Below are 25,765 nucleotides of genomic sequence, written 5' to 3'. Positions count from 1 at the left end.
GTCTTCAGTCCTATACACAGAGCCGAAGGAGACTGGGGTGTCGCTCAGATGTGCGGTGTCGCTGTCGCAGAGGCAGCTTAGGGCAGGAAAGAAGGGTGGGTATTACAAAATCAGAGGTTTGCAGGTGGATGAGAGATGGTGCCCCTGTTTTTGAAAATAAAACAGAAGAGATGGAAGCCTTTACTAGAACAGGAGAAATCCACGTAATTGATTATAGGAGGTCTGCTCAGATAAAGCAAAATAAAACAGCCAGGAAGATCTGGGTGGGGAGAAGTTAGAACCAATCTGCTTTTTCACAGCTAGCTAACCTTGCTCCCAACCCGTACTTTTGTGCTCTATCCTTCTGTAGTTTTTCCTTTCATGAGTGTGATTATGTACCTGCATTTTAGGKCCAGGGGTTGAATATCTCCTTCTCTCTTCTCACTCTTCCCCTAGCTGGAGCTATTGATTTTGGGCAGTGGCTTATTTTATTCTTTCTCACACCCTTCCATGCATTGCCTATTCCTAAAGTCTTTTCTTTATTACAATTCCTCTTTCTTCATGTCCTTCCCACAACGTGTTATTCTCTTCCCCAACAGTCTCTAACTTATTTTCTTTAATTCATATAAAATAGGTGGCATTTTTGTACTAATCATTTYCCAGCCCCAGAAATTGTCTAAGGTGCTGCATTAAAAGGCAGCACCTGTGTCTTTACACAGGAATTATCAGGAAAGTAATTTTCAATGAATGATAGATGTGACCTCTCTCAGACAGATATTGCAAGCATTTGGGGGCTGGAAAAGAGGGGGGAAGCTGTTCCAAGAAAGGTTGAGCAGAACAAACCCAGAAAAGTAAGTGCCAGGTCTTTTTTTTTTTTTTTCTTTTCTATTCTGCAGCTGCTTATTAGTGTTTCAAGGTTCTGATCCTGCAGAGCACCTCTTCCTTCTGTTGATTAGACAGAAAAGGGTTTTGTTTGTTTGTTGTTTTGCATAGTGTGGAAGCTAACCTCTCTGCTTGGTTCAAGGGCAAAGGAAAATAATCTCTGAGGTTGTGAAAAGGTTAACCAGCTCTGCCTTGTTGGCACTTAGGGTTCTGATAGGGTTCTTCCATTCAAGGTGCAAATAGGAAATACTATCCTGAGCAAACATGACTGGTACTAATTCCCATTGCAGAAGAAAAATACCTGAACCAATATATACAAACCAATTTCATTTTATGGGGTGGTATGGGGAAAGAAACTTAACACCTGTGGCATCTAATTGATCTCCTGCTAGTAGGATGGATTTTTATATTGCTTTTAATTTGAAAAGGTGGCTGGAGGGGTGCTGGAATGGGATAGAAACTGTCTCTGTCATCTACTAGCAGCTGGCCGAGAGCTGTGGCAGCTCAAAATAGGTCCTAGCCAAGCTGAGTGGAGCTGACCAAAGGGCCTTGAGGAAAAGTACCACCACCGAAAGTTGGCCAGCAGGGTCTGCAAGTATCTCAAGAAAGGAGGAGAGCTGGAGCAGGTCTTGGCAGGAGCTGTCCATCCCACCCAGTAGCAGGTCTGGGTGCCAGGGCAGAGAGGCATGGCAAGAGCTTAACGTGGTGCACCTCTGAGTGATGGGGGTCAAGGAGGGTGGACTCTGTTCCGGTACGACTTGTGAGCCCCCAGCTTGGTACCCTTCACCAGGATTTAATGGCTACCTATAAACAGTCAGGAGAACAGGGCAATTGGTCATAAGGAGGTTAAGGAGAAGAGGGTGGTGCAACCCAAGGGGGCATGCTTGCCAGGAGAAGCAGAGCTGCCAGCTCTGCAGAGGCAAAGGAAAGGCATCGGCAGAGAAGGAATAAGGAGGTGATAGCAGAGGATGGGGTTATGTTAAGGCCTGCATGGTTATCAAGGGAAAATCCCCTAATGATTAGGATTTGAAAAAAAAAAAGGCCTTGTATTCCCTTCTGCACCTTCCCTCTCCCTGGCAGAGATTAGAGCAGCAAGGTTAATATAGTAGCAGGTACATCCACTAAAATCCGCAGCTGGGTCTTCACTCCAAGCGCTGCCAGCTCTCTTTCTACGTCTTCAGGAATCAAGGTGCCTCGTTGGAAGTTGCTCCATTGCCTTTGTTCACGTAAAAGGGGCGGTAATGTGACTGCAATGGAAAATTTGGAGCATTTAAGTTTGACCTATCTTCTTTTCTCATTGTCTATGCTTCACCCTCCTGGATAGTTCAGCCATACCAACTCCTATTTTACTACCTAAAGTCTTTCCTCTTTCAGAGCAACACTACCTCATTTCACTACTGGAGTTGCTGGAGTTATCGAATGCAAATGGTGCTTTTTGATTTATACCTATGCTTTGCATGAACCTCATTCCTAAGCCGAATGAGTCTGTGCATCGTATAAAATCTCAGACCATGACTCATGGCTTGATGAGAGGTTTCTGAAGGAATGTCACCTTTATTTCTATGCTTCTGCCAGTGTCTTGTAATTGCTTGCTATCCTGAGAACTCATTCTATGGGAGTATTCATGCTTAAAGCCATGCACGGTATGTGAGTGATCGACTAGGTCGCACAGTGCTTGTTTGTGTTCTCTTTGGAGAGGCAAAAACTCAGATGCATGGAAATTCTCACACAGTGATGTATTATTTATTCTCACCTTCATATGTTGCAGGGAGGTTTCCCTATGAAAAAAAAAAGGTCTGGTTCTAAATGTTTGTGTAAACAGAAGCAGAGTGGAAAAGAGATAAGAGCATGACCTAAGAAATTGTTTTTTTTGTCTTTCCATCTCATTTGCCACAGTCCCTATTAGTATCTGCTCTCTTCAGGACCTACCCCAAGATGTTCATTCTTACCTGCACCATGACAAATACACAACACATGGCAAATATGTATTGTCAAAGGAGTGTTGGCTTGGAAGGACTGCAAAACACACTGGCTAATTTATAAGTCAATTGTGCTAGCTGGTGGTGCAGTTGTTGGTCCTGAATGCGTGGAGCTTTATGTTTTCAGATAAATCTCGACTGCTCCTCGTAACCAACTGGCAAATGTGCTGATTTAGACAGTTCTTAAGGAGCAGAAAAGTGCCCAGAGACAGTAAAGATGAGAATGTGCTTAAAACACTGGAGAGAGAAACAGGGCAACCAAAAGCAACCTTCATTTGGCAATGTCCACTCTGTCTTGAGTTTGAGTCACTGTGTAGGTCTTGTCTTTTATAAGGAGGGAGAGATGGCTCAGGACCAAGCTGCTCCAGCTTGGTGAATCACACCAGTTAATAGGAGGCATGACAGGAGGCTGGAAGCATGGATAGAGCAAAGCCAACATGTTGCTGCTCAGCATCACCTCCCTATACCACCTGCTCAGTGTTCCCTTTTGTTGTTGTTTTATGGTTTCAATTTCCAATGTAATTAAAGAGGAGGAAAAAGAGGGCTTCATTTTCAGGAACTCCTTGTGGGATTAAAAGATATTCCTCCTTAAGTAGTGTAGCCSTTTGTGAAAATTCATATTTACAGGCCTTTTAGAACGTGTATTACTTAAATACATATTTAATCTATTTTAAAAGCTAGATTATTGAGCCAATAGACCATAAAAGTGCCTGCAGAGCTGCTGTTGTCCAGAGCACATATATCTATTTGGGGACTTTTTAATGCTTATATTTATCAACTTAACAATTAAGTTCAGGGCTATCTAGTGAAAAGACGCTATAAAAATAACATAGCGCCTACAAGTGCATGCGTAAGACAGAGACAGACTAGTGGCTTTATGTGGGAGAAGCTAGCCACGCTTTCTCTATAGGGATTAATAAAAAATAGAGCTTGTGTTCACAGTCTATGGTATATTGACTCTCTGGTAGCACGGTATTTAATGCCAGGAGGACTGCACACTTTCACCAACGCCRGTGGTGACAGGGAGCTCGCTTTCCTGTCCAGAGTTTCACAGTACAGTAGCACTGGGACAGAGGTTAGGCTGGTATCTAAAAACGCTGGACAAGTTCTTCATCTGGGCACACACAAACCTGAAGATCATATTTTAAAGTGGCAAATTCAAGATGGAAAAGACACTGCAAAACCTCTGTGTTCCTAAGAGATTTTGTGCAGCACATCCGGAGATTTAATGCTTTTTTTTTCTGAACGTGCTATTATACAGTCTCAGGGAGCCTCCCTTTCACAGTCATTCAACTTATGGAAGAGCCTTTTATATTTAGCAGAGACATAGCAGCAACCCTTCAGCAGCTGCTTTGTAAGTGCTGTGAATTCGCTGTATTTTCTTCTTCTGGTGTATGCATGCTCTTGACTGTTGACCTTCTCCAACTTACAAGTCTTATTTCTAGGGAATGGTAAATAATCTTTTGCAAATATATAACATGAATACAAAAATAGATTTCATCTGCAGAGATGGTGGTAAAAACTCTTAAGACCTTATTTCAGAAACTTGCAAGATCTTAATAGATCAGTGTGAATGGATGCTAAGAAAAAAATGCATGAATTTAGCATGTGTTTATATGGCTATGCACTATCTGTGTGTTAACCTTGTATATTTAAGAATACAAAACATAATACATCATTGCTTGGTGCCTCCTATAATGCACTGGTATTTGCTTTGTGGTAGCAGCGCACACTGAGTGATTTAAGGAAGTTCTGGGGGTTTACAACCACAGTTTGACCTCTCATCTTTGATATGGCATCTACCTGCTGTAGGATATGAGCAGTGAGGCACTTTTTTATGGTTCCTGTATATGCTTTCTAACTGTCCCTGACTCCTGCAAGTACAAGATTATCAGTGCAAGGAACAGTAGTGCTATAGATATTGGAGTGATTGCTGTGTTATTTGTATAGCTTTAAAAAGTTTCAGACCAAATTTTAGACCAGGATAGTGTCTTTATAAAAGATCATTTTAAAGGTTGTCTATTCCTCCTGTTTGGGTGTGGAATAGAAGTTTTAATCTGGGTCTGGACTTGAAGATTTGTACCTCTCTAGATTCAGTTTAGTACACCAAACAAACAGGAGAAAAAAAAAAAAAACCCAAATCTAGATTCAGGGAACACACGCACACACACACACAAAATCTTTTGACTTAAAGCTTTCGTGTTGTCATTTCTGAAGGACCCAAGCCTCAGGCATCCTAGAACAGATATTTCTCTCACTGAAGATGTGCACTTGCTGCTTTTACACCAGGGTATATTTCTTACCAATACAGATGGCTTGGAGGATTTCCATGTCTGTGGTGTCACCTTTGCAGACTGATGCCTCACTATTGAAGGATAAGCTGTGAGAATATAAAACACCTGTTAAAGATCAGTCTGTGACACCRTCCCTGTCTCCCATCCATGTCTGCCTTTGCAAGCATCAAGAGAAATAGCAGGACTAGAAGCATCACATAATTAATACTGCCTTGCTTAATACTGAATTGCAGCCATTTCTGCTGTATCACARCCACTTGCAGCACTATCAGACAATGGGTTTTGCTGGCTGTCTCCTATTTCCAAATTCATCAGGCCTGGCTGCTCAGCAGGAGGCGATTCCCTCAGATTCCACCTTGGGTGCCCTTGAAGTAGTAAGTAAAGAGGATTATGAGACAGGACAGGGAATGCTAGTTAAGATAAAGGCAATGTATATTTGTTAAGAGTTTTGCTCAGTGACTATTATTCTCTTAGGATGATAACTGTTTTTAAAAAAGATCAAGTGAGAGGGCTAAAAACGGCCCTGGATATCATTTCCTATTATCTTTTTCTTCCTAGTCCCTAAGCTCTTATCTCTACCTAGTAAAAACAAAACTAAAAAAATATTCAGCTATTCACTAGATAAACATAACTACTTTCTATATTAAAGTTTTATTGTCCTGGTTCAGCAGAGTAAGTTGCCTTTCTATCTGAACAGGAGCACGTAAGTAAGAGGTGGATAGCCAAGACAGCTGATAAGGCACATGTGTGAGGTTGCCCCAGGCCTCCTCCAGAGAGGGGGAAGAACAGGATTAAATAACATATCACCTAAGAAAAGGGTAGAACAAAGGGGGAAAAATGAAATGCCTAGTACCGGTCTTAGTGAAGAGGCTCCCATCAGACTGTTTGCTGAAGTCACCAGGCTGGTTCTGTCCCATCGAGGAGAACTGAAAAGGCAGCTTAGTACCATTGCCTACTGGAAGACAGAAGAGGTGGTGTTATTCCAGTGTTGTGTGCTGCAGCGGGGAAACTTAAGCATTTCACAGCACACCCTGTAAAACTACTTTCAACCAGTTTATAGGGGAAAATTGGAACTAATAGATTTGTACTCTTTCTTCTGCTGAGAAAAGGCAGATCCTAGTAGTCGTTATGTGAGGAGTGAGTGAGTGTGAAGAAATCCCTGTGCTCCAGGCAGGCAGGGAGGAGCCTTTTTCTGATGAGACCCAGTGTGCAGGTGTGACTGATGAAGAGCAGCTTCCTCACAGGTAAATTGCATCTCTAGAAACAGGAATAACGAGGTAGCCCTAAACAATCACCCATATTCCCTTGCCTCYAAGCAGTTGTGACCTTATTCGAAGCCCAGTGAAATTAAAGCAAGGCTTTCCCTCCTGACCTCCATGGGGTCAGGCCCTGGCTGCCAAAATGAATCTAAGGGCAGAAGCAATGAGGAGACAGCCCTGCCTGTGGCATGAAAAACAGGAATTGCTTAGATGTGGTTGTGAGTCAGGAGAGTACCCCCTGGTAGAGAGGCCAAGGATGCTTGTAGTCTGCTTCTGAATAAAARCAAAGGCAGGATCCTCTGAGCATGAAGGGAGCAGACGAAACAAGGTGGACAAGAGAAAGGAAGGCAGAGAACTACGGAAAAAGGAATGGTTCACTGATGCTGGTTCTCTTGATGCTGCTATGAAACCCTCTTCCCCATAATGCTAGCTGCTGGACAGATAGTGAGCATAGGCAGGCCAAATGCTAGCAAGCTTACAAAATGAACAAAAGGTGTATGCAAGAAGAAAAGCAGCCTTATGTTTCTGACTGGGGTGATTTTGGAGTCTACTCCTGACTCTACCAGTGCTTCCATGAATCTCTTGGGACATGTTCATGTAGGAATTCCTGTTATTTAGCTATCTCAGTACCTATACAAACTGGCAGTCGTCTGTGTTTTACATCTTCTTTCACTGCCTGAACAAGGGTGACCAGGGATAGTCTAGTCACCTGTATATGCAGCACATCAAGACCCTGGCTTTGGTGTATACACTGATGTTGATAATCCAGCTAAGAGATGCTTCAAACACTGAGACAGTGACTGACAGGTGACAGGACAGCTGAGAGGGGAAGCAGAAAAGGTTGGTTAGCCAGCTAGAAAGCTGTGGCACTGGGCGTTAGATCCTTTCAAACTGAAGGCAGAATTACCGGTACCAAGTGTTTCCTCAGTCGCTTGGAAGGAGGAAAATTCCCATGATCGTGGGTTGAAACTGGCTGTAAAACAAGAGCATCCAGTTCAGCAATTGGCTCCTGATGAGCTGGCTCTAAGGCCTGTGCCTGGCATTGCTCTATTAAACAACCCCCACCAATTTGGAAGCAGCCCAGACCCAGGAATCTGGTCCAGGGAGTTGAGGAAACTCCATTCTTCTTTCTATGAGTTCCAGAAGATGTTGAATAGGCTTTCCATCATATAGGGAACAAAACGCTCTCACTGCCACAGAGCTGTCTTTAGCTACATTAAATTGCCAACTCAAGCTTGTCTACTCAACATGACTACTTTGTGAAGAGACCCGCAGGCAGAGCCTTGGATTTAGAGCACAGAGACAAACAGGGGAACATTTCTTGCTCATACACGCATTGTCTCAGCCACTCTGACAGGCATGTGCTCCAGGGTTTCCCTGGGACATCACGCTGTGATGACGACTACTGCTGTTGGACCCCTTTTGTGAGGCAYGCAGCTCCCAGAAGAGTGGGAAAGAGATGAATACTTCAAATTGTTTTGCTGCCATCCTGTGGGCTACTTTTCTATTTAAGCAGTGTTGTTCCTTCTGTTTGTGCTGGATTCACTCTGTTCCTATCCAAGGGCTTGCAAATGCATGATAAGATCTTTCCAACCTCTTCCTGGCTTTGGACAAAATGTTTGCAATATCAGTAGGAGAAAGCKCAGTGAAAGAGAACAGAGAGGTGTGTCGAGCAGTTGAACAGATTGCTCCTTTCACTSTTAGGCAGCATTTGACATCTTTTACGTCTCCCTTTTGCCTCATTATGTTATTCCTACAGCCATATATTCTGTTTTATTGTCTTTTAGGAGAAAAGCGGAAGACTCCTTGAAATTAGGCAGGGCTTAAAAACCTAGAGTGCTAGCTCGGATGCAGGCAACATATTAGTATGGGCCACTGCAATGAGTACTGTCCACTACCTGGAACCTGGTAGCATTGCACTATGCAGCCAGCAGACTTGCTGCTGTGGCCTGAGGCATAATTTGCTGTGATCCAGCCTGGCAAAAACAAGGTTGTGGAGCAAAACTATAATGAGACATGCAAGGATTCTGTGTTCAGAATTTATATGTATACATGATATACTGTAGGAGTCCTCTTTTTCTGTCCTGTGAAATTACTTAGGAAAGATGCAATTAGAAGCAATGCTGGACTGCTGCTTGACTCCCTGATAGAGCACAGAAAGCTCTAAAGGGTGATAATAGGTGTATTGCATTATTTCATTGATAATCCTGTATCATCCAGCATGCAAGCTAAGTGGGCCAGGTCTCCTCTCTTGCTTGCCGACTCATTCTGTTCTCAAAGTCAATCAATCTGACTTSAGTAGCTGGTTCCTTTCCATCAAAGCATTTCTATAAGGAATCATTCTTGAACCCTCACCCTGGTGGAGAATGCAGCAGTGTTCAATCCCTATTTCAGCAGGTACTTTGTGTGTAACCATGTATTTAGCCTTTTTGGACAAAGAAGCTTGATTGATTGTAAATTTGGAATAAGTAGCTTTGGAAAAAAAATCTTTGCTGTCTGGAGCATGTAGATGTGTAGGTGGAACAACCACTCCCCCAATGTCTGTATTTCCAAAAGCTTGTTGCAGGAAGCAATGGACCACTGAGTTAAAAGCCAGTATACAGCATTGACAAACATCTGTAGCTGGCTCCAATAAGGAGTCTTAATTAATAAACCCTGTCATCCCACATTTGCAGTTGAATCCCCTGTATCTCTTGGCAGCTCCCTCAGGAGCTCTGGATGTCTGCTCCCAGCCAGGACCAGGGATTCCCTGTTCCAGATTTCCGTAGTGGATTTTCCATACAGGAAAACCCAGTGATTCAGGGAAGGCAGTCCTTGGCTGCCCAGGGAAGCCGTGTCTGCATTCCAGAGCCACGAGCTGCTCAGTCACATGGGACTCCCCATACAGTCCCCGCATCGTGCCTGCACACACATATACAGGYGTACATACACATGCACCCTTTCAAGGGCCTTCTGTGCCATTTATACCTGGGCCTGAAGCACCACATGTTTTGGGCAGAGATGAGTTCAGCCCGTATTATTTGAAACCAAATTTCAAACACCCTTCCAGGCTGCAAATGGTCTGGGATGCAGGGCTTGGCTTGTGGCTTCCCTAGAATCGGCAGTGCTGTTTAGCAGAACATGTGCTTCTCCAACAGCACAGAGCCTGTATATCCCTGCAGCCACCCTCGCCATCTGGGCAGTGTTTGGATACAGCTCCATTATATGTAAATGCCCCTGTGCAGTGCCTGATTAAGAGGCTGTTCCTTGTCATGGTGGACCAGCAAGAAATACCCGTGTTAAAGCCCTGCTGACGCTGAGTTCCAAACATGCCCTATGCCCTGGAGACCGCTCCAGGCAGGGGCTGATAACAGAGGATAAGGGAATGTGTCGTGAAGGCAATGGGGAAATGCAGACAAAAGCGCCAGTGTCAGCATCGGGGTTGTCCCCAGACTGAAACCCACCAACAGAGCGGCCAGTATCGCTCTTCAGATAAGCCCTTTGGGGAGTGTTGCTGCTAATTGCCGGCAGCAGGCATGTCCCCTCGCCCTGCCCACCATCTGCTTCTGCAGAACAGCAGCTGCAAACACCTGGCAAACCTAGGAAGCAGGAGAGATTTGCTTACGTGTTTTGTGTTCCTTGTTGTTTCTTAGGATTATACAGGTACTGCTGTACCTGGGCCTTTGTTACTCTGTGCTTCTTTCTTTGGAGGTCTTGTCACTTGCTTAGAAATAGAAAGCAACTGCCATTTTACAGCTAAATGGGTTGAGAGCAGCCGAAGGCTCATCCTGCAGTGTTCATGTAGCAATTGGGCCAGAAGCAAATCACAAGTGCTCTTGTTATTGGCAGCAGAGCTCAGAAAGCAACCCAGGAGTCCCACACTCCTGCTTTTCTAGGATGCATCCCTTACTACTTKCTCATGCAGGGAAAAATACATTATCTGGTGAAAGTAAAATCCTAATGTGGGGCAAGCCTAGTGCAGCTTTCACACTTGATAGCACAGTGAGGTAAGCTTCTGTTGGAGAATAACAATTACTTCAACTTGATAACACATGTTAAAGCAACTCTATTTTCACAAGCTTTAGTCTTGGAAAAGTTCAGTTGTTCCTGCTATGTTCTAGTTATACACACAGTTAAGAACAAGTGTTTTTAGACATGAAAAAGCAAAATCTCTTCACAAGTTTATAGGCTGAAGACCAAGCACAAACAATTGCAAATGGACTAGTTTTGGTCTGGTCCAGGGGGACAGTGTGAAAAATGTGAGGAAAAAGAAACTGTGGGACAAAGCTTTGGTGAACTTTGTTTCCYATGCCATGTTTGGAGGAACCTGACCACCATTAGGCTGCCGTACCTTTGGGAGACAGGAACATAGAAAATCTCTTCAAGTTGTCAGGCTGGTTCCACTCATAATTGTTCATCATGAACCGGTGGTCACCTGCAGGAGCAGAGCAGAGCATGAACTAGAGGTTGTAGTGGAAGAGACTGAGCTTAGGAGCCTTGAGAGGAATGGGGGTGGCAAAAGGGGATAGCGGACTGATATTGCTTCCTCAKGTATTGAAGGAGAGATCGTGGTTCCTGTATTTTTTGTAATTTCTCTGTAGGAATCAAGATAGAATTGTGCTGTAGCTGCCTAGAAATTCAACCTGTGGAAAAAAAACAAAGCTCCCTTGGGCACATAGCATAGTGTAGACCTAGAGAAAGGTTACACTGAAACAAAGTAGTGGATCCACAAGTCATTGGAAGTGATGCAAAAATATTTGCATTCAGTTCTGTAAATCTCTAATTTGTTCTCCAGAGCCATCATTCCAGGTCCTTCTTGCAGCTCAGGGTTAGAAGTCAGTGGTTGGGCTCTAGCAGCCACAAGAAACGTACCCTTTGTACTGGTTTAATGAGCCCATGTAGAGGGACTTAGTTGGTCAGATTGTCTCATAGAAGCTGATGTTTACTGTGCTACCTCTATTAATTGCCATATGTTACATGCAGTGACTTGTATCCACAACTAGCAAATGCTGGATTCCTGAGAGGTTTCCTATTGCTTCCATTTTTAACTCTTCTCTAGTTGATACCCCCAGAGTTAACATGTTTTGAGCTATTCACTTATCTCAACCCGCTGAGGAAATAGTWCAGCAGACAGCTAAAAAGGTAGTCAAACCATTCCCATTCCATACACTATCTACTGAAAATCCATAGGGAGACTTGGCAGTTAACACATTTTCCTGCCAAAACTACTATGTGGCTAAAAATGGAACCCTGAACCCACTTCAAAAGCAGTGGTCTGGGTTTGGCTTCTTTTCTGCATTTAACCTGTGCACAGACACAGCTTTGAACCAGCAGATCTTAAACTGCAGGTGTTATGAAGCTCGAGAAAATCAGAGTGTTGAGATAGCTCAACAAGTGAGTTTGTTCAATTTTAAAGAAAGATACTAAACCTGAGTTGCAAACAGTTGCAGTTTTCTGGGCCTTTGGTTCAAGCTTTATTCAAAATCAATGAAACATATTCCAGGCTTTACAGGCTCCTCGTTTTGTTTTTCTTGACACCAGTCTACAGGAAAGCAGTCCTGTTAGTTCAGTTGCTCATAAAATACTTTCTTTTAAGTTTTGCATGAACCTTATGTTKCTGTCTGGGATGGTGGGGTGGAGAAGTGTAAATTTGGTCCCTATGTTTGGATAGTACCATTGTTTGATTCTTAAGTCCATGAATAAACTTTTATGTTATTTTTCTATTTTACTTCTGTGCTATTAAAACTGCTTGAATGTCCTCCGATTATTTGCCTCCTTGCCACACCATTAAGCAACTAGCTCTTCTGACAACTAAAAGAAAGTGGAATCCCTTTGCAGTCTGCTATTAAGCAGGTTTCATTCTATTAATGTAATATTTCTCCCTGGGAAATTTTTTACACTAGAAGATCAAGCCGATTGCAAATGAATTTGTTCCAGTGACTAAGGGGGAGTCCGAGTTAATTAAATMCATTAGGTAATTGTGGAGCTATTTCCTTGCAGTCACTAGATGCAGAGTACTGTCTTTCAAGTGTAAATGTGGTTTGAAAAACGGAGAGGTCTGAAGTTTCTGAGACTCACCTTAAATAACATTGCCTAACTGACTGGATGCCACTGTTCTTCTCAGTAGGTAGACTCCAAGCTGTGACCATTAAATACCTAGTAAAGTTCCTGAAAGTACTCAGGTCTCATGCAATAATAAAGTGTTCCCCTTCTCAGAAATGTTTAGACACTTGAATCCCACTGTTTGCATGCACTTTGAGGACATTTGGCATCAGTAACTTGGAGGGAAGCCTATCTAAAAAGGATAAAGATGGAGTTCTGTCATCACCCAGAGCTGCCATAACTGGGCATGTGACTATCTCAGGCTCTACAAATTGCCTAGTAAAATGTATTTGCTTCCAGGTTGGCAAAACCAGCTCCACTGATGGAAGGTAGCTCCCCAAGTCATAGGAACTTGACTAAAAAGCATTTTCCTGCAACTCATCTCTATTTCAGAAGTGCTGTGAGTCATCAGGCATCTGAAATCCCTTTGGCTTTATGTCATCTAGTGATTGGAAATTTTTCAAATGTCCAGGTGAACAAAGGAGAAAATAAAATGCAGAAAGGTGATTTTTGGATGAGAGCTGTCCCTCATATACTGGTATTAAGTTACAGCCTAATTTCTCAGCAGACTTAACACATAAAGCATTGAGTGAATCTGAAAATCTGACCACATGTATTAGAGTGGTAAAGGCTGGAAGAAAAGTAATGTTCAATTGCCGGTGCTACTTTCAGGACATGGGAGAGCTTTAAAATCTGGTTCGATTTGTGTCCTGAGTACTTCGAGATTTGCCACTTTTCCAAAAGCTTGGGCCTCTGAACTAGAAGCGTCTTGCCTGTCTAATTGATGTCTAAGTAGAATGATGGTGCTGGATCAATGTTAATGAACTGCTTGCAGTGTAGACTCCTTGGGGGCAGGAACTTATTCTATCTCTATATAACACAGGAGGCAGCAGCACTTGGTAAATACTTGTGTTTCTTGTTACAGATACAAATGCAGTCTGGTCCCTTCTTATTGCCATGTTCTTTCTTATGGCTCTCAATTGGGAATGTCAGAAAGGCTAACTCAAAATGCAGCTCTTAAAACATTTGTTGTCCAGTAACTAATTCCATGCCATCTTAGGCTCTGTGAGTTTATTCTGCAGTATGCTTTTTGTTCTTTTTTTTTTTCCTGCTTGTTTCTCCCTTTCCTGTTATCTTCCTTTTAATCTGAATTTCTTTGAAGGAGGTCAGAAAGATTTGCATGACTGTTACCCAGGAAAAAGGTAGCTTAGTAATATCACAAGCATGCATAMTGAGCACTGTGAAACTGAAGGAAATGGCTGTGATGTTGTATAGAGCAGAAGAGTTCGTCAGGTGTTATACAAACTGTGGACTTGAGAGTGTTCCTGCATCTTGTCAAGTTATACATCCCTCCTGAGACAGCAGGGTGCAATCTCTTCTTGCATTATCTATCCTGCTTCTTGACCTTTATTGCTCTAGTACCCAAAGCTTCAGAGACTGACTGTGGAAAAGCTGGGGAATAAACCTGAGTCCCGTTCTAGTACTGTGTCCTTCATAGCTGTGGTGGGAGCTTTATGCAACACAGAAGTTCCTCTTAGAACACTAACTGGGAGACCCAAAAGGAAAGTGGATGCAAAGACTTAGATTGTGGCAGTAGTCATTAGATTTTCAATGGCATATGCTTGCAGAATATTTTATGTTCCAGACAGGCAGTCAGTGGCTGAAATAGGCTGTTATAAAACGGCATGTCATATCAGTACATACTAACAGAGCTGTACAAATAGCCTAAATCCAGTATTTCTAAATTGCCAGACTAAGGCAGCTACATTCACATTTCTGCCACCAAAGCTGTTCTCAGCACAATCTAGTTTTTCATAAAATCCTACCTTATCCATTTACCTAGTGAGCTCCTAAATTGTCCGAGTGCCTGTGCAGTCTTGCACATGGAAACCATTGTGTGAAGCTTGTGGGGGTTTTAAGAGCCTAGCACAAGACAAGGTGTCATTGCTGGCCTCTTGCAGGAGGGAAGGGTAACAGTTCTCAACCCCATAGAAGAGTGTTGCTCTGTAAATCCCAAGTGTGAGGCAACTGAAGCAACTAAACACAAAAGCTGGAAAGCAAAAACAGCACTTGCAGGAAGTGGGGAGAGCTTGGATGCCTCCATCCCATTCATATGATGTACTTTAAATCCCTAGCAGCTGAACCGGCTCCGTGACCATGTAGGTCTGCTAGGATAGTTCTGATATTCCAGAACAGATTTCAGGTACAGACAGTATAAGTTTGCTTGGATCCTTTCTTTTTCCTCTGTGGGAGTACACTGATCACACTTTCTCTCCTGTGACTCTGAACTGGGCCCTGCCTAGGGAGGGAGCGGGGAAGGGAGGGAGGGAAGGGGCGCATCTTGGGCACTGTACCGTTCTCCATGTGGTTCCTTTCTATGAAGTTGCGGCCCAGGTCTGCCTTGCAGATCTTCTCCACATGCCTCATGCAGACGTTGAGCAGGTCATCTCTGAGGAGCCCCATGGATGGGCTCATGCTCTCCCCCTCAAGCAGCACACTGTATGTCGGGAGGGAGGGGGGAGGGACATAATTCCGCATCAGAGCCCCAAACTCCTGCCAAGAAGAAAGGAACAGAGGTTAGGGAGGAAATTAAGAGCTTATTAGGCTCCAAATAATATGAAGTGCAAAGCAGAAGATCGAACACGGAGAGGGCAGTCAAATGTCCTGCTTATGAGATATAGGCGAAAGGAAAGAATTATCGGGTTTTGGCAAGATCTTTCTTCAGCTAGTAGAGCAGACATGGCTTCAAGTATAGGGGTCAGCTCCTGACATCCATGCACCTTGAATTGGAGGGGATTAATGCTTCTTAAGCTCATTGGAATGAATCCTTTTCTTACAAGCAAAGGAAGATGAGATGTTGATTACCTGCAGGAAGAGTACAGAGTCACTGATCTGGTGGATCTGTTCCCGGTTCTCCTTGTCTTCCCGTAGCAGCTTTGCCCTCTCTTCCAGCTCATCCACAATTTCTTTGATGTTCTCTGATGCTATCTTTTCCCTCTGGTCCAGAGCAGCCTTCACTTCATCCCTCTGCCTCTCAAGGTCACGGATCAGTTCTTTGAAATGCTGGTCCACGGTGGCTTTCTCATTAGTGGTATAGTTCTGGGGAAGGAGGAGAGGAAAGGAGAGGGAACAGAATAGGTGCAGGAGATGGCAGATGAAATAAAATGCAAAACTTCCCAGATAGTCACTTGCTAATAGAAAGGATTCAAAGAGGGATAGGTCCAGATAGTCTCACCACTTAGACCATGAGCATGGAGACACAAGGTTTGTGGGACTCAGTACCAGAAATGTTACGCAAAGAGGAGAAATACTCAAATACAAGCACAAATACTTCAAGGGAGGGAGTGAGGAGGATGGGGCCAGCCTCTTTTCAGTGGCCACTGATAGAAGTAGAGGAAATGACCACAAACTGAAGCACCAAAAGGTGCTTCAGGACCACAGGAACTTAAGGGAAAAATTCTTATCAGTGAGGGTGACAGAACCCTGGAACAGGYTGCCCAGAGAGGTTGTGGAGTCTCCTTCTTTGGAGATCTTCAAAAACCCACTTGGACGCAGCTCTGTGCCATGTGCTCTAGGTGACCCTGTGTGTGCAGGGGGTTGGACTAGATGATCTCTAAAGGTCCATTCCAACCCTAAAGATTCTATGATGCTCTATTCAAAGTGAAGTTTTCTGGTCAATTTTTCAATAATAATAGTAATAATAGAGCAGAAGTAAAGCAGAACTGGGAAGCCAATGGGTGTGCACCACATAAAAGGAAGAACAATGGCTTGGCCTAGTAATGCTATGCAAATTTTATGTGTGTCTCCAAATACTGTTTTCACTGCTCTATTCTGTTAGGGTACGAATGAAAAAAAATAACACCATTATTGTGTTCTACCATTTGGTGTGGTGAAAGGATTATAGAGGAGCTCTATATCACTAAGGAAATAAGCTTTTCCATCATAAACAATACATTTGTTGATATAACTGCACCTACTTCTGTTGTCTTCACTCCGGGCAATTAAGAGTCCTCCGGAATTTATCTTTATATGTGTACTAGCAGGAAAAAAAGCAGCACACCTCTGTTTCCAGATCCACCTGGAAACTAGGTGGCTGAGGAACTACTGTAACCCAAAGCAGGGAGGAATCTTGGGCCATTTTGTAACAAGGTTGTGTTGTCTCTTCTTGGGCTCCTACAGGCTATGTTGCAAGATGATTTGAGTAGGAGTTGCTTTTTCCGAGTTTTGGCAGCAATGTTTTCAGGAGAGTGACAAGATAGAATGGGCAAGTAAGGGATTGTGTAAGAGCTGGATATGCCAATGGAACCATGGAAAAGGGGGATAAGAAAGGCAGTGGGAAAGAAAGAAGCAAGTAGAGGAGACAGAAGTGAACCTAAAAATATCCCACACTCACCTTAATACGGTCCCTCTCCTTCTGCCACTTTTCCATTTCATCTTCTACTTCGATGATCTTGAGCTGCAGTTGTTCTTTCTGCAGCGAGAGCTCAGCCTGTGAGAAGAGGGGAGACTCGTGAATTGGGGCTGAGGGTGGTCTGCTTCAAAGAGATGTTGTGCTTCCACTTAGGTATTTGGCCCTGAACAATAATAGCTGGGAGGCATTGGTTCCTGGCACTGCTTGAATGGAGATCATGTGCTGACACTGAACAAGATCCCGGAGCTTCTGGCTGGGTCAAGAGATTGAGCTCCCTCAGCAAAGACAGCAACAGAAGCACCCACTTACCAGGCTACTGCCATGGTGCTGCTTTTAATCACATTAGAGTCACTAGCTGGAGGGAGAAGAGGCCTGTTTCAAAATTCAGCTGTGTATGCAGTGAACAGCCCAACCCAGGGTGTGCCTGTGCAGCAATAACAGTTTTCATGTAATTATGGAATGACGTTTGACGAGTGTTGCAACAAGAGGACGATGCCTCTGGCAGGAATTCTGTTTAGACAGGATTGTGGATTAATTTGCTCTGAATTGAGAGCTTTCAAGTTATGATGAAGCTGGAAAATGCTTGGAAGAAAAAAAAGGGAGGACGTGTAGCCAACCGTGCTTGGCTTAGATCAGCAACTTCATTGGGATTCATTTGCATTTTGTTTTGCACTGGCTTCCTGGAGAAGTGTGGACTAGACAGTTGCATGCAAGCTGGCTCCCAGAAGTGCAACCCATGAAGGCTCAGATAGCCACTCAGTGGTGCAACTAGCTGGCTGCTGTGCTTGCTGTCTCAGACCCGGACCTCACTGATTAGTATTGTCCTGGGCTGTTAATTCTGGCAGTTCCTCCCTTGGTCCCTCATGTTCACCATATCTCTGTCCAACAGATCATGACAAAGCTTTTGTTTATGTAGTTCAAGATATTTGTGTTTCATGTGTATATAGCTTGGTTACAGCACAACTGTAACTACAGGCAATCTGGCTACACAGTGCTTATCCCTAGAGCTATTGAGGAATTACAGGTTAGACAAAATATTATCTGTATATACGCGGCTTTAGAAAGGTTTTGAAAACCCACTGTTTCTTGTAGGAACTTTTATCAAACAGCTGTATTACACAAAAACACTCATATTTAGGCTGACATTTGGAGGTAGGGGGCATGAGGGGTGGACAAATCCACTTGCAGCTAACAAACTGAGGTATCCCTGATGTGAAATAACAAGATATAGTTCCCACTGCTTAATCATGCATTTAGGAACACAATACATCTTGAAAACATGTTTTTTCTCTCTTGAAAAGTTCCCTTCCTCCCATGGTGGAAGTCTAAAAGCTCAGTCCTGTAGTCAAGAAAGGAAAAAGACATCTCATGAAGAGCAGGCAACAAATTGTCACTCAGCTCAGAAAATCAGCCCATCAGGGTTCTCGTCTTGGCACCAGTCACTGTTGTGTCTGAATATTGTCTTGAGCTTGAATCTACCAGAACTGCATCTAAGGGACATTGATTCTAGCTGTTCCAATTTAGAAAAACTCTATTTATAGAGGGAAAAAATTTGAACAAAAAAGTTCAAAGTATCTCAATGCCCTAACAGCTGCATCTTCAAACTGTTGTTGTTATTGACTATGCTTTTTGTGAGCTAGGAGTGCACTCGTCCTCTAAAACAGTATCCTTACACCCTGACAGCCTATTAGTAGCCAATTGCATGCAGTCATGAACATAAACTCATATTCTTTAGGAGTTCGAAGCAGACATAGAAGGGTTTTGCAGTAAAGGAGTCAGCCCATCAACTTTTCAGGGTTATCTTGTACACAAAGAAGAGAAGAAGAAGAAAAGTCAGAYCAGAGCAGAAAAACCTATGCTAACGTTAGCCACACACTTAAAATCGGAGRATTTGCTTTACTGCTGAACAGCACAGCAAGACATGAACTTCATTGTCTAGTTTGCATGTTTACAGACAGTGACTTGGAGGAATATATGCTTTCCTCTATTTTCGTGTGCACTGAGATGTCCCCCRTGTCAAGACAAAGATATGCAATTATCTTTGCACAGCACAGAAATGCAGTAAGTTTGAAGCACTTCAGGTCCTGATATCCACCCCAATAACTAATTGGAGAAATGACAGTATAAAATAAGTTGTTTTCATGGATTATAGGGCTACATCCAGGTAACTCGGCTCACTGGATGTCAGTGATAACATTAATTTCTATGMTAGTTTTTAATTAGGATTGATCTTGAAGGGATTTGCCAAACCACTACTTGTTCAAAAGTGGTAGCTAACTCCTAACAGCATGTTGAAGTTATAATATTCCTTCACCTCGAAAGGCCATTTGGGTGCCGCTGGGATGGGATGTAACAGCTACTTAAGGCCAGCCCCACACTACAATTTAGAATGAGAATTATGATTTGCAAATGAAAATTAGAGACAGTTTCAATAGCCAGAATGCAAATACTACAGTCATCCAGGTTCGACTTGGGTTAAAGCACCCATATGGAGAGCAAGAGGAAACAGCTTAGACAACAACAAAGGAGATGGAGGGAGGCATATCACTGCATGAAAATGCAGTCACTAAACTATTCTTGTCAAAGTATAAATAATAATAAAAAGAGGGAGACTTTAGAATAGCAGTGGAAATGGTGATATGACCAGACAGTGCTCTAAAGACAGACCAGTAAAGACCACTTTGTGATGTCTTTAAGCCTTGTTCAATTTGGAGCTGTCTGGAAGATTGCTTTAGCTATGCACAAAAATCCCGCATTACATTTTCAGTAGGGTGGTTTTAGATGGTAGAGACTCTCTTCAACTTTTTCCACATGAAGAAAMTTCCCCCTTCAGCTTCCTTGATATTTTCAGATTTTTCTAGAGTCAAGAATCTCTGAATTGGTGATGTCATGAACTTCCCAAAAAATCTCTTGAGTGAGGATCTGGGTTCAGAAGGTCCTGTGAGAAGCTGAGATAATAGAGCAACTCCACCCACTGTTGGGGGAGTCCCTACATTCCAGAAATAAAATAACAGTTAAGAGGATCTAGGAACTCCAGGATTAATCTGTAAGGTTTGACTACCGCAATTTGAGAAATGCTGGTGCTGATCAGCTTTGAGCTGACAGGACCCTTTATTAGGTTCTAAGTGCATTAGGGCAGTTAACAGGACTCAGTGAAAGTTCGGACTGTACATCTAAACATCCACTGTTGAGCCTAGCCCTTGTGCCGTGAAGGACCTAGAGAAGTGAGATTGCATCACCACACAACTCATTATTTTGCAAGGCAGCAATACAAGCATCATCATGTCTTAATGCTCTGGGAACCCAGGCCCCGAATGAGGGAACACCCCTGTGTCACCAGCCTGGGAGAGCTGTGCTAATTATCAGATGGCAACAACCAGATGCAATAATGAAGCCAGGGAAGAAGTATTTAAACTAGTTATCCCAGAACTGTGCCTGGATTGGAAATAGCATAGCTGAGGCATCAGCAGAGAGAGGCATTTTTTCTTCTATTTTTGCCTTGCCCTTTTTAAATCTGTGCTTTTGTTAAGCAGAGGTGGGTGTTTGTGGACTGTCATCTCTGGATACTGAGTCAGTATCCTGCAAAAATGCCACTAGTCAACGCATGAATTGAGGCCAGAAAGGGCCCTCTAATTTGCACAGTTTGAGGCTGATAAGGATTTCTTACCTGTAAATCCTGCACGGGTAGATTTTTGCCTGTGTATCACCATAGATGCACTAATGCAGAGCATAGACAAACTGACAAAACTACTGTAAAACCATAGTTAGCAGTCAAGCAACTTCCCCAACCTTCCAGACGGGAAAACTTTTGCTGAAAAATGTACCTTTTCCATCCAAACAAATCCAAAAGATTTGTTTTGGTGTGTGTCCACAGAACAATCACATTTAATACAAATACGATGTCTCAGCTCTATCATGATCTAATCATGACACATGAATATATTCTTGTTTGCTCTGTATTTAGACAATCAAAATAATACAGTAAAGGTCCAGATCAAAATCCACCTGGATCATCTCAGGACCAGATGACTTCAAAGCTAGCTCAGGTCTTGTGAAGGGTTTCTCTTTTTAGCAACTGCTTTATTGAAAGCTGGAACACGCAGCTCTCGTTTCTACACATTAATTCTCAGCTTCGTTTTTAAACCTGCCATACAATGTGAGCCTTTCCTTCAAGGAAAAGAATTAAAGAAAGAAATCCAAGTACTTTMCACTAGATCTGACCTGACATGTTGGGTGTTAAGGCTGGTGATGGACAGTAACACCAGGTTATTTTATAGCCCTATGGCTGGCAGTCATATGTGAAGTTCTTGTTCTGAGAACAGACCTGTAAAAGAGGTTTTGAATGAAGGATCCCCTCTCAAAATCAAGGATGCTGTCTGAAAGGGGGGCTGTAGCTCTGCTGATAAATCAGACTGGCCAGAGGGTTTTGTATGAGTGTACAAGCCACTACTGACAAGCTGTTTCTCAGCTGAGCATGTGTTTATTACTTTCTCRTGGATTTTTTTTTCTTTTCTGTAGTTCATTGTGTTGATTCTAGCGGTAGTGTTACTTGTTACTTTTCCTTTAAATCTGTAGTAGGAAACTAATGCAGAATGGATCTGTGGAAGGAATTAAAGGTTCACAGGGTAACATAGGCATATATCGCTGGGTGCAAACTCAGAAAGTATACTGCTATCTTCCCTGCCAAGGTGTCTCTGTTCAAGCCCCTGCATGTGTCACTTCTGTAGAGTGGCACAGCAGAAAGGCATGAACGTGATACTCAGCTCGGTTACTGAGAAGTTTGCTTTCTTTTTGCCTGCCTGTGAGGCACAGGGATGCCAAACCACTGCTTGGCTAAATGCTCTGACCACCAGATGACTGCCCTGGCTAACTTTCCTTCCCTTTCTTTTAAACTGTATTCTCTCTGCATTTGGGGAGAAATCAGTTATCTTATTCCACCTATAGTGTCCCTCACTTTGCAAAGTGTCCTCCCTGTCTATAGGAGGGAGAAACGGATGAAAGAGTGTGCCCTGAATTAATTCTGCAATATGAAAGCAATAGATATATCTAATGTAAGCATGTTCCTTGCTTGTGATATCTCTTTGTCACCAAGTTACCAAGCACACAGAGTTACAGATAGACTGGAGTGTACTGGAAAAGAAACCCCCTGTGCTTTGCTGGATTCCTCCCCAGGAATGGAGATGCATTAGAGCCAAAGACTGGGAGGTTTTATCAGACAAATCCTTTGGTGCAGAATAACACAGAATAGAGGGRAAAAAAAAAAAGGCTTCTTAATATATGGTTATATTCTGTTTTTCAATCCAGTGGCATAGTTAGCAAGGCAGTAAAGCTACCCTGAGGCTGGTTGGATGCCAACCTATGAAAATGGAGCAGAGATGGGGTTGACCTGTTATGGGGTTTTTGCTTACTCTTTCAACAAAGGCCAGAACTATCCACACTCTGCTGCTGTTCCAATTTGTGGTCATGTTCCAACTCATTTGATTTGCAAGTCTTGAAAGGAATAGGTCATGCATACAAGGGACCTAGAAATGTTTATTCCTCTGAGGTTCTTGCTATGGCCCCACCAATGGTGAATAAATCAGGGCTAGGAGTAAACATTTGTGAGCAACAGCTACTCTGATAATTGCTTTTGTCTGAGCGAATGCTCACTCAAGTTACAACATGATCAAAAGTCGTCATCAGGAGAAGCTTGCAYATAAGTATGATTCATATCGATAAAACTGTAATTCCTCTAGGCACAGCAGCAATAGGAAAAGAACATAGGAAAGTACAGGCCSTAAGACATGGCACTCGAGTGATACAACTACTCAGAGAGAAAACAAATATCATTARATCTTAGATAAAGGCTTCTCTGTCCAGTTATGAATGCCTGTTAACAAGCAAGTTTTTCTTCATCGATAACCACAGAAAAAAAGGCAGCTTTGGCTCCTTCGGGAGCAACCGTTAACCTGTTCTTGATGCAATGGGATAAGAGAAAATGGGCAACCCAACAGACACTAGACACAGCAGTTATAAAGCTTAGTCAGATGCTGTGAAGTGGTTCATAGCTGACATCAAAACACAAGAACAAGCAATCATGAAACAAATTGCAGGCTTAGCCAGCCCTACAGAAATTTCTTTCAGAGAGTGAAACATGGAACAAACCACTGTTCTGATTTCAGTAAGGCTGCACAGTGCAACTGACATTGCAAGTAAAGACCAAAAGTTGTGCACMAGAAGACAGAGATTAACACTAGATAGGAGGCTTTTTCAACCTGCTTCCTTCAGCCTTAGAAGTTAAATCCTCCTAGCACTGGAGAAATAATTATTTTTTTCCCCTGAATTAAGGATCACTGAAGAATTCCTAACACCAGGTACTTGTATTGACCTGTTCTCCACATTATCAAAGCACTGGCTTGGGGATTTTGACTAGGATTTTGCAGATCTGAATGCACTTATACTTTCTGCTATGGGCCTGCTATATGACCATAGTCATTTTTTTTTTAACTTTTTCATTGGTCTCCTTTGTATATTCATTCCTGTATTGTCTAGATAACCAGAAGGTCTCTTACGACAGGACATGCTCTTGTTATGGAGATGTATGGCACCTAGCCCAGTGAGACCCTGAATTTACTTAGAGGTTGTGGGACAATGGCGCCTTTGCCCATAAAGCAAATAGCGTTTAACTTTAGGCAAACAAGGACAGAAGGCGCTTGATTCAAGTGAGCACTGATTCACTTACTATCCTCATCTTTTTAGATGTCCACCTTCTATTGTACAAACATGTCAAGGGGGATTATGTTTTGTGTTTACACATTTTTTTTCTTCCTGTAAGCTTAGAATCCTTTCCCACACATAGGGCTTAACACTGTCATCTCCATTTAAAAAAAAAAAGGGGGGGGGGTGCATAAGTGCATAAGTTAATTCAAAATAGTTGAAATGTGCAGCAGGCTGTAGATCAGGACATAGAGAAGAACACTAGTGTTATGCTATTATATCCAGACATTAGAACAACAGGACAACTGAAACATAAGCAAGGCAGTATCATTACTCCAGTACATGCTTCCCATCCACCGTGGGCTGGGTAACAGAAGTCACTACAATATAAAAAAGTGCATTACCTCTTTTCCTGCTTTCTCGATTTCCACTGTCACTGTGCTGTGATTCTTGTGCTCCTGGAACATGCACAGGTAGCAGATGCACATCTGGTCTGTCTGACAGAACAGCTCCATGGTCTTCCCATGCACAGGGCATTTCCTTGCTTCAAAGTCCCTGATGGGGTCGAGGAGCTGGTGGTCCCGGAAAGCTGCTCCCTCCAGATGGGGCTTGAGGTGCAGCTCACAGAAGGAAGCCTGACACACCAAGCAGGACTTGACGGCCTTTTGCTTGTTATCAATGCAGGAATCACACAAAACATCATCCAGCTTCACCCTGGGCCGCGACCCAGAAGCTCTGTCGGGCTTGTTGAAGGTGGATCTTCTCAGATCTCCCGTTTCCACCAGAGGGAGGGAAGGTTTCTTCAGGTCCCCAATTTGCCCACTGGAGAATAAGGACTTCCTCCCCTCCCCGTCACTGGGCAGGAAGCTCTTTTTGGAATCCAGGGAGAAGAGAGGTTTTCTGAGATCGCCCTTATCTGTAAAGGAGAGGGGGGGTCTCCTCACATCTCCTATCTGTCCGCTGGCATACTGCATCTTCTTCGAATCCCCTGAATCCATGCTGAAGTAGGTCGACCTCTTCTCATCAGATGACTCCACAAACTGGATGATGGGCCTCTTCCAGTCACTCCCAGAGAAGAGGGAACTCTTGATCTGCCCTGACTCCAGAGAAGCACTGCCAGTGCCCTTCATAGGCTCCTTCTCACCTCCACCTGGGTTCGTGGTCTTCTTTGCTTCTTCTTCTTTTTTGGGGGCAGACGGACTCTTCACATCTTCTGGCTTTCCAGCGGTACCATTGGTCCTTGCTGTAGTCCCTGTTTCCATTGTCTGAGCCAGGCAAATTGGCTTTGYGTCTCGTTTATCCGCTTCTCGTTCTCCTAAAGCTGTAGAAAGTGCGTATGTCTGACTGGCTGTTGTCTAAGCAAGGAGCCAAGGTGGAATGCAGGAAAGTTTCTGCCCTGGTGACACACCTTGAGCTCCTGCAAGGAGGAGGAGAGTACCTGGATTATGCTAGGTAGAAGCAGAGAGAAAGAAACAGACCTTACTGGGGATCAGAAGCTACAGCTGTGCAGTTAATTATACAAGACGGTCCACACCCAGGAACATTCTTGTCTGGCCAGGTTGGGGAGGAAGGGCTGTTTATACACATAGATTTTTTTTTTAATAATTTTCATTAAGATGTAGCAACCAGTTCTACTGCTTGTTTCAAAAATAATTTTGCTCATTGTTGCCAAGAGCTGAGGTTACCTCCTTGCAGAGATGGGCAGGGTTGGAGAGACCATGAGATGCAGAGGATGGGTTTGTTAACTGGGTCATACACATGCACAAAAATAATTATGGTTGTAATTAAAGTGAACGCTTAGAATAAAAGCATTCTTAAACTGAGTTCCCCTTAGGGCTTACTGTGTTCACTAGGACAGGGAGGGGAAACACAGGGATAATATCAGGTTTAAAAGACCCTATTATCTTTATTTTGATGTTAGTTTTCTTCTAAATACTCAATGSAACTAGAAATAGCCCATCCATGCATCAGATAAACACTACTGATCAGAAGTAAAAATTGACTGGAATCCTCTTTTTCCCCACCTGCATTGTGATCTCGCTAACTAGTAGTTAATGCCTAATGCCTATTTTATTGCATTTTATCTATGCAATAAACATTCAAGTGTGTCTTCAGCTCTCTCCAGAAATGTCCACTGAACTGAGAGATCTGTAAGATACCTGGAAGATGAAATATTTTTACAGT

General features: G+C 43.2%; 1 protein-coding gene across 1 annotated transcript; it reads right to left on the bottom strand.

Annotated features, from left to right (window-relative positions):
• Positions 1–1,468: 1,468 nt before the first annotated feature.
• On the bottom strand, positions 1,469–24,843 carry TRIM29 (tripartite motif containing 29). The gene is made up of 9 exons (XM_026038114.1): positions 23,986–24,843; positions 16,868–16,963; positions 15,340–15,573; positions 14,829–15,027; positions 10,724–10,807; positions 7,307–7,366; positions 5,988–6,089; positions 5,144–5,220; positions 1,469–2,108 (listed from the first exon to the last, which is right to left on the bottom strand). Exons 1-9 carry the CDS (start codon positions 24,841–24,843, stop codon positions 2,046–2,048), a joined length of 1,773 nt encoding a protein of 590 aa, XP_025893899.1. The 3' UTR covers positions 1,469–2,045.
• Positions 24,844–25,765: the final 922 nt, after the last annotated feature.

Source organism: Nothoprocta perdicaria, unplaced genomic scaffold (genome assembly GCF_003342845.1).
Source record: "Nothoprocta perdicaria isolate Ctin4 unplaced genomic scaffold, notPer1 scaffold_201, whole genome shotgun sequence".
Taxonomy (NCBI): Eukaryota; Metazoa; Chordata; class Aves; order Tinamiformes; family Tinamidae; genus Nothoprocta; species Nothoprocta perdicaria.
Note: the sequence above shows the minus strand (reverse complement) of the source record. Positions and strands in the feature narration are given on the sequence as shown.

Bases quoted from the DNA above. Each gene is read 5' to 3' on its own strand.
- TRIM29 (XM_026038114.1), bottom strand. From the start codon at position 24,843: ATGGAAACAGGGACTACAGCAAGGACCAATGGTACCGCTGGAAAGCCA. The intron at 5,221-5,987 runs GTACTAGGCATT...ATATTCTCACAG, and splicing joins GAGCCTCTTCACTAAGACCG to CTTATCCTTCAATAGTGAGG. The intron at 2,109-5,143 runs GTAAGAAATATA...TTTCCATTGCAG, and splicing joins CCTCCAAGCCATCTGTATTG to TCACATTACCGCCCCTTTTA.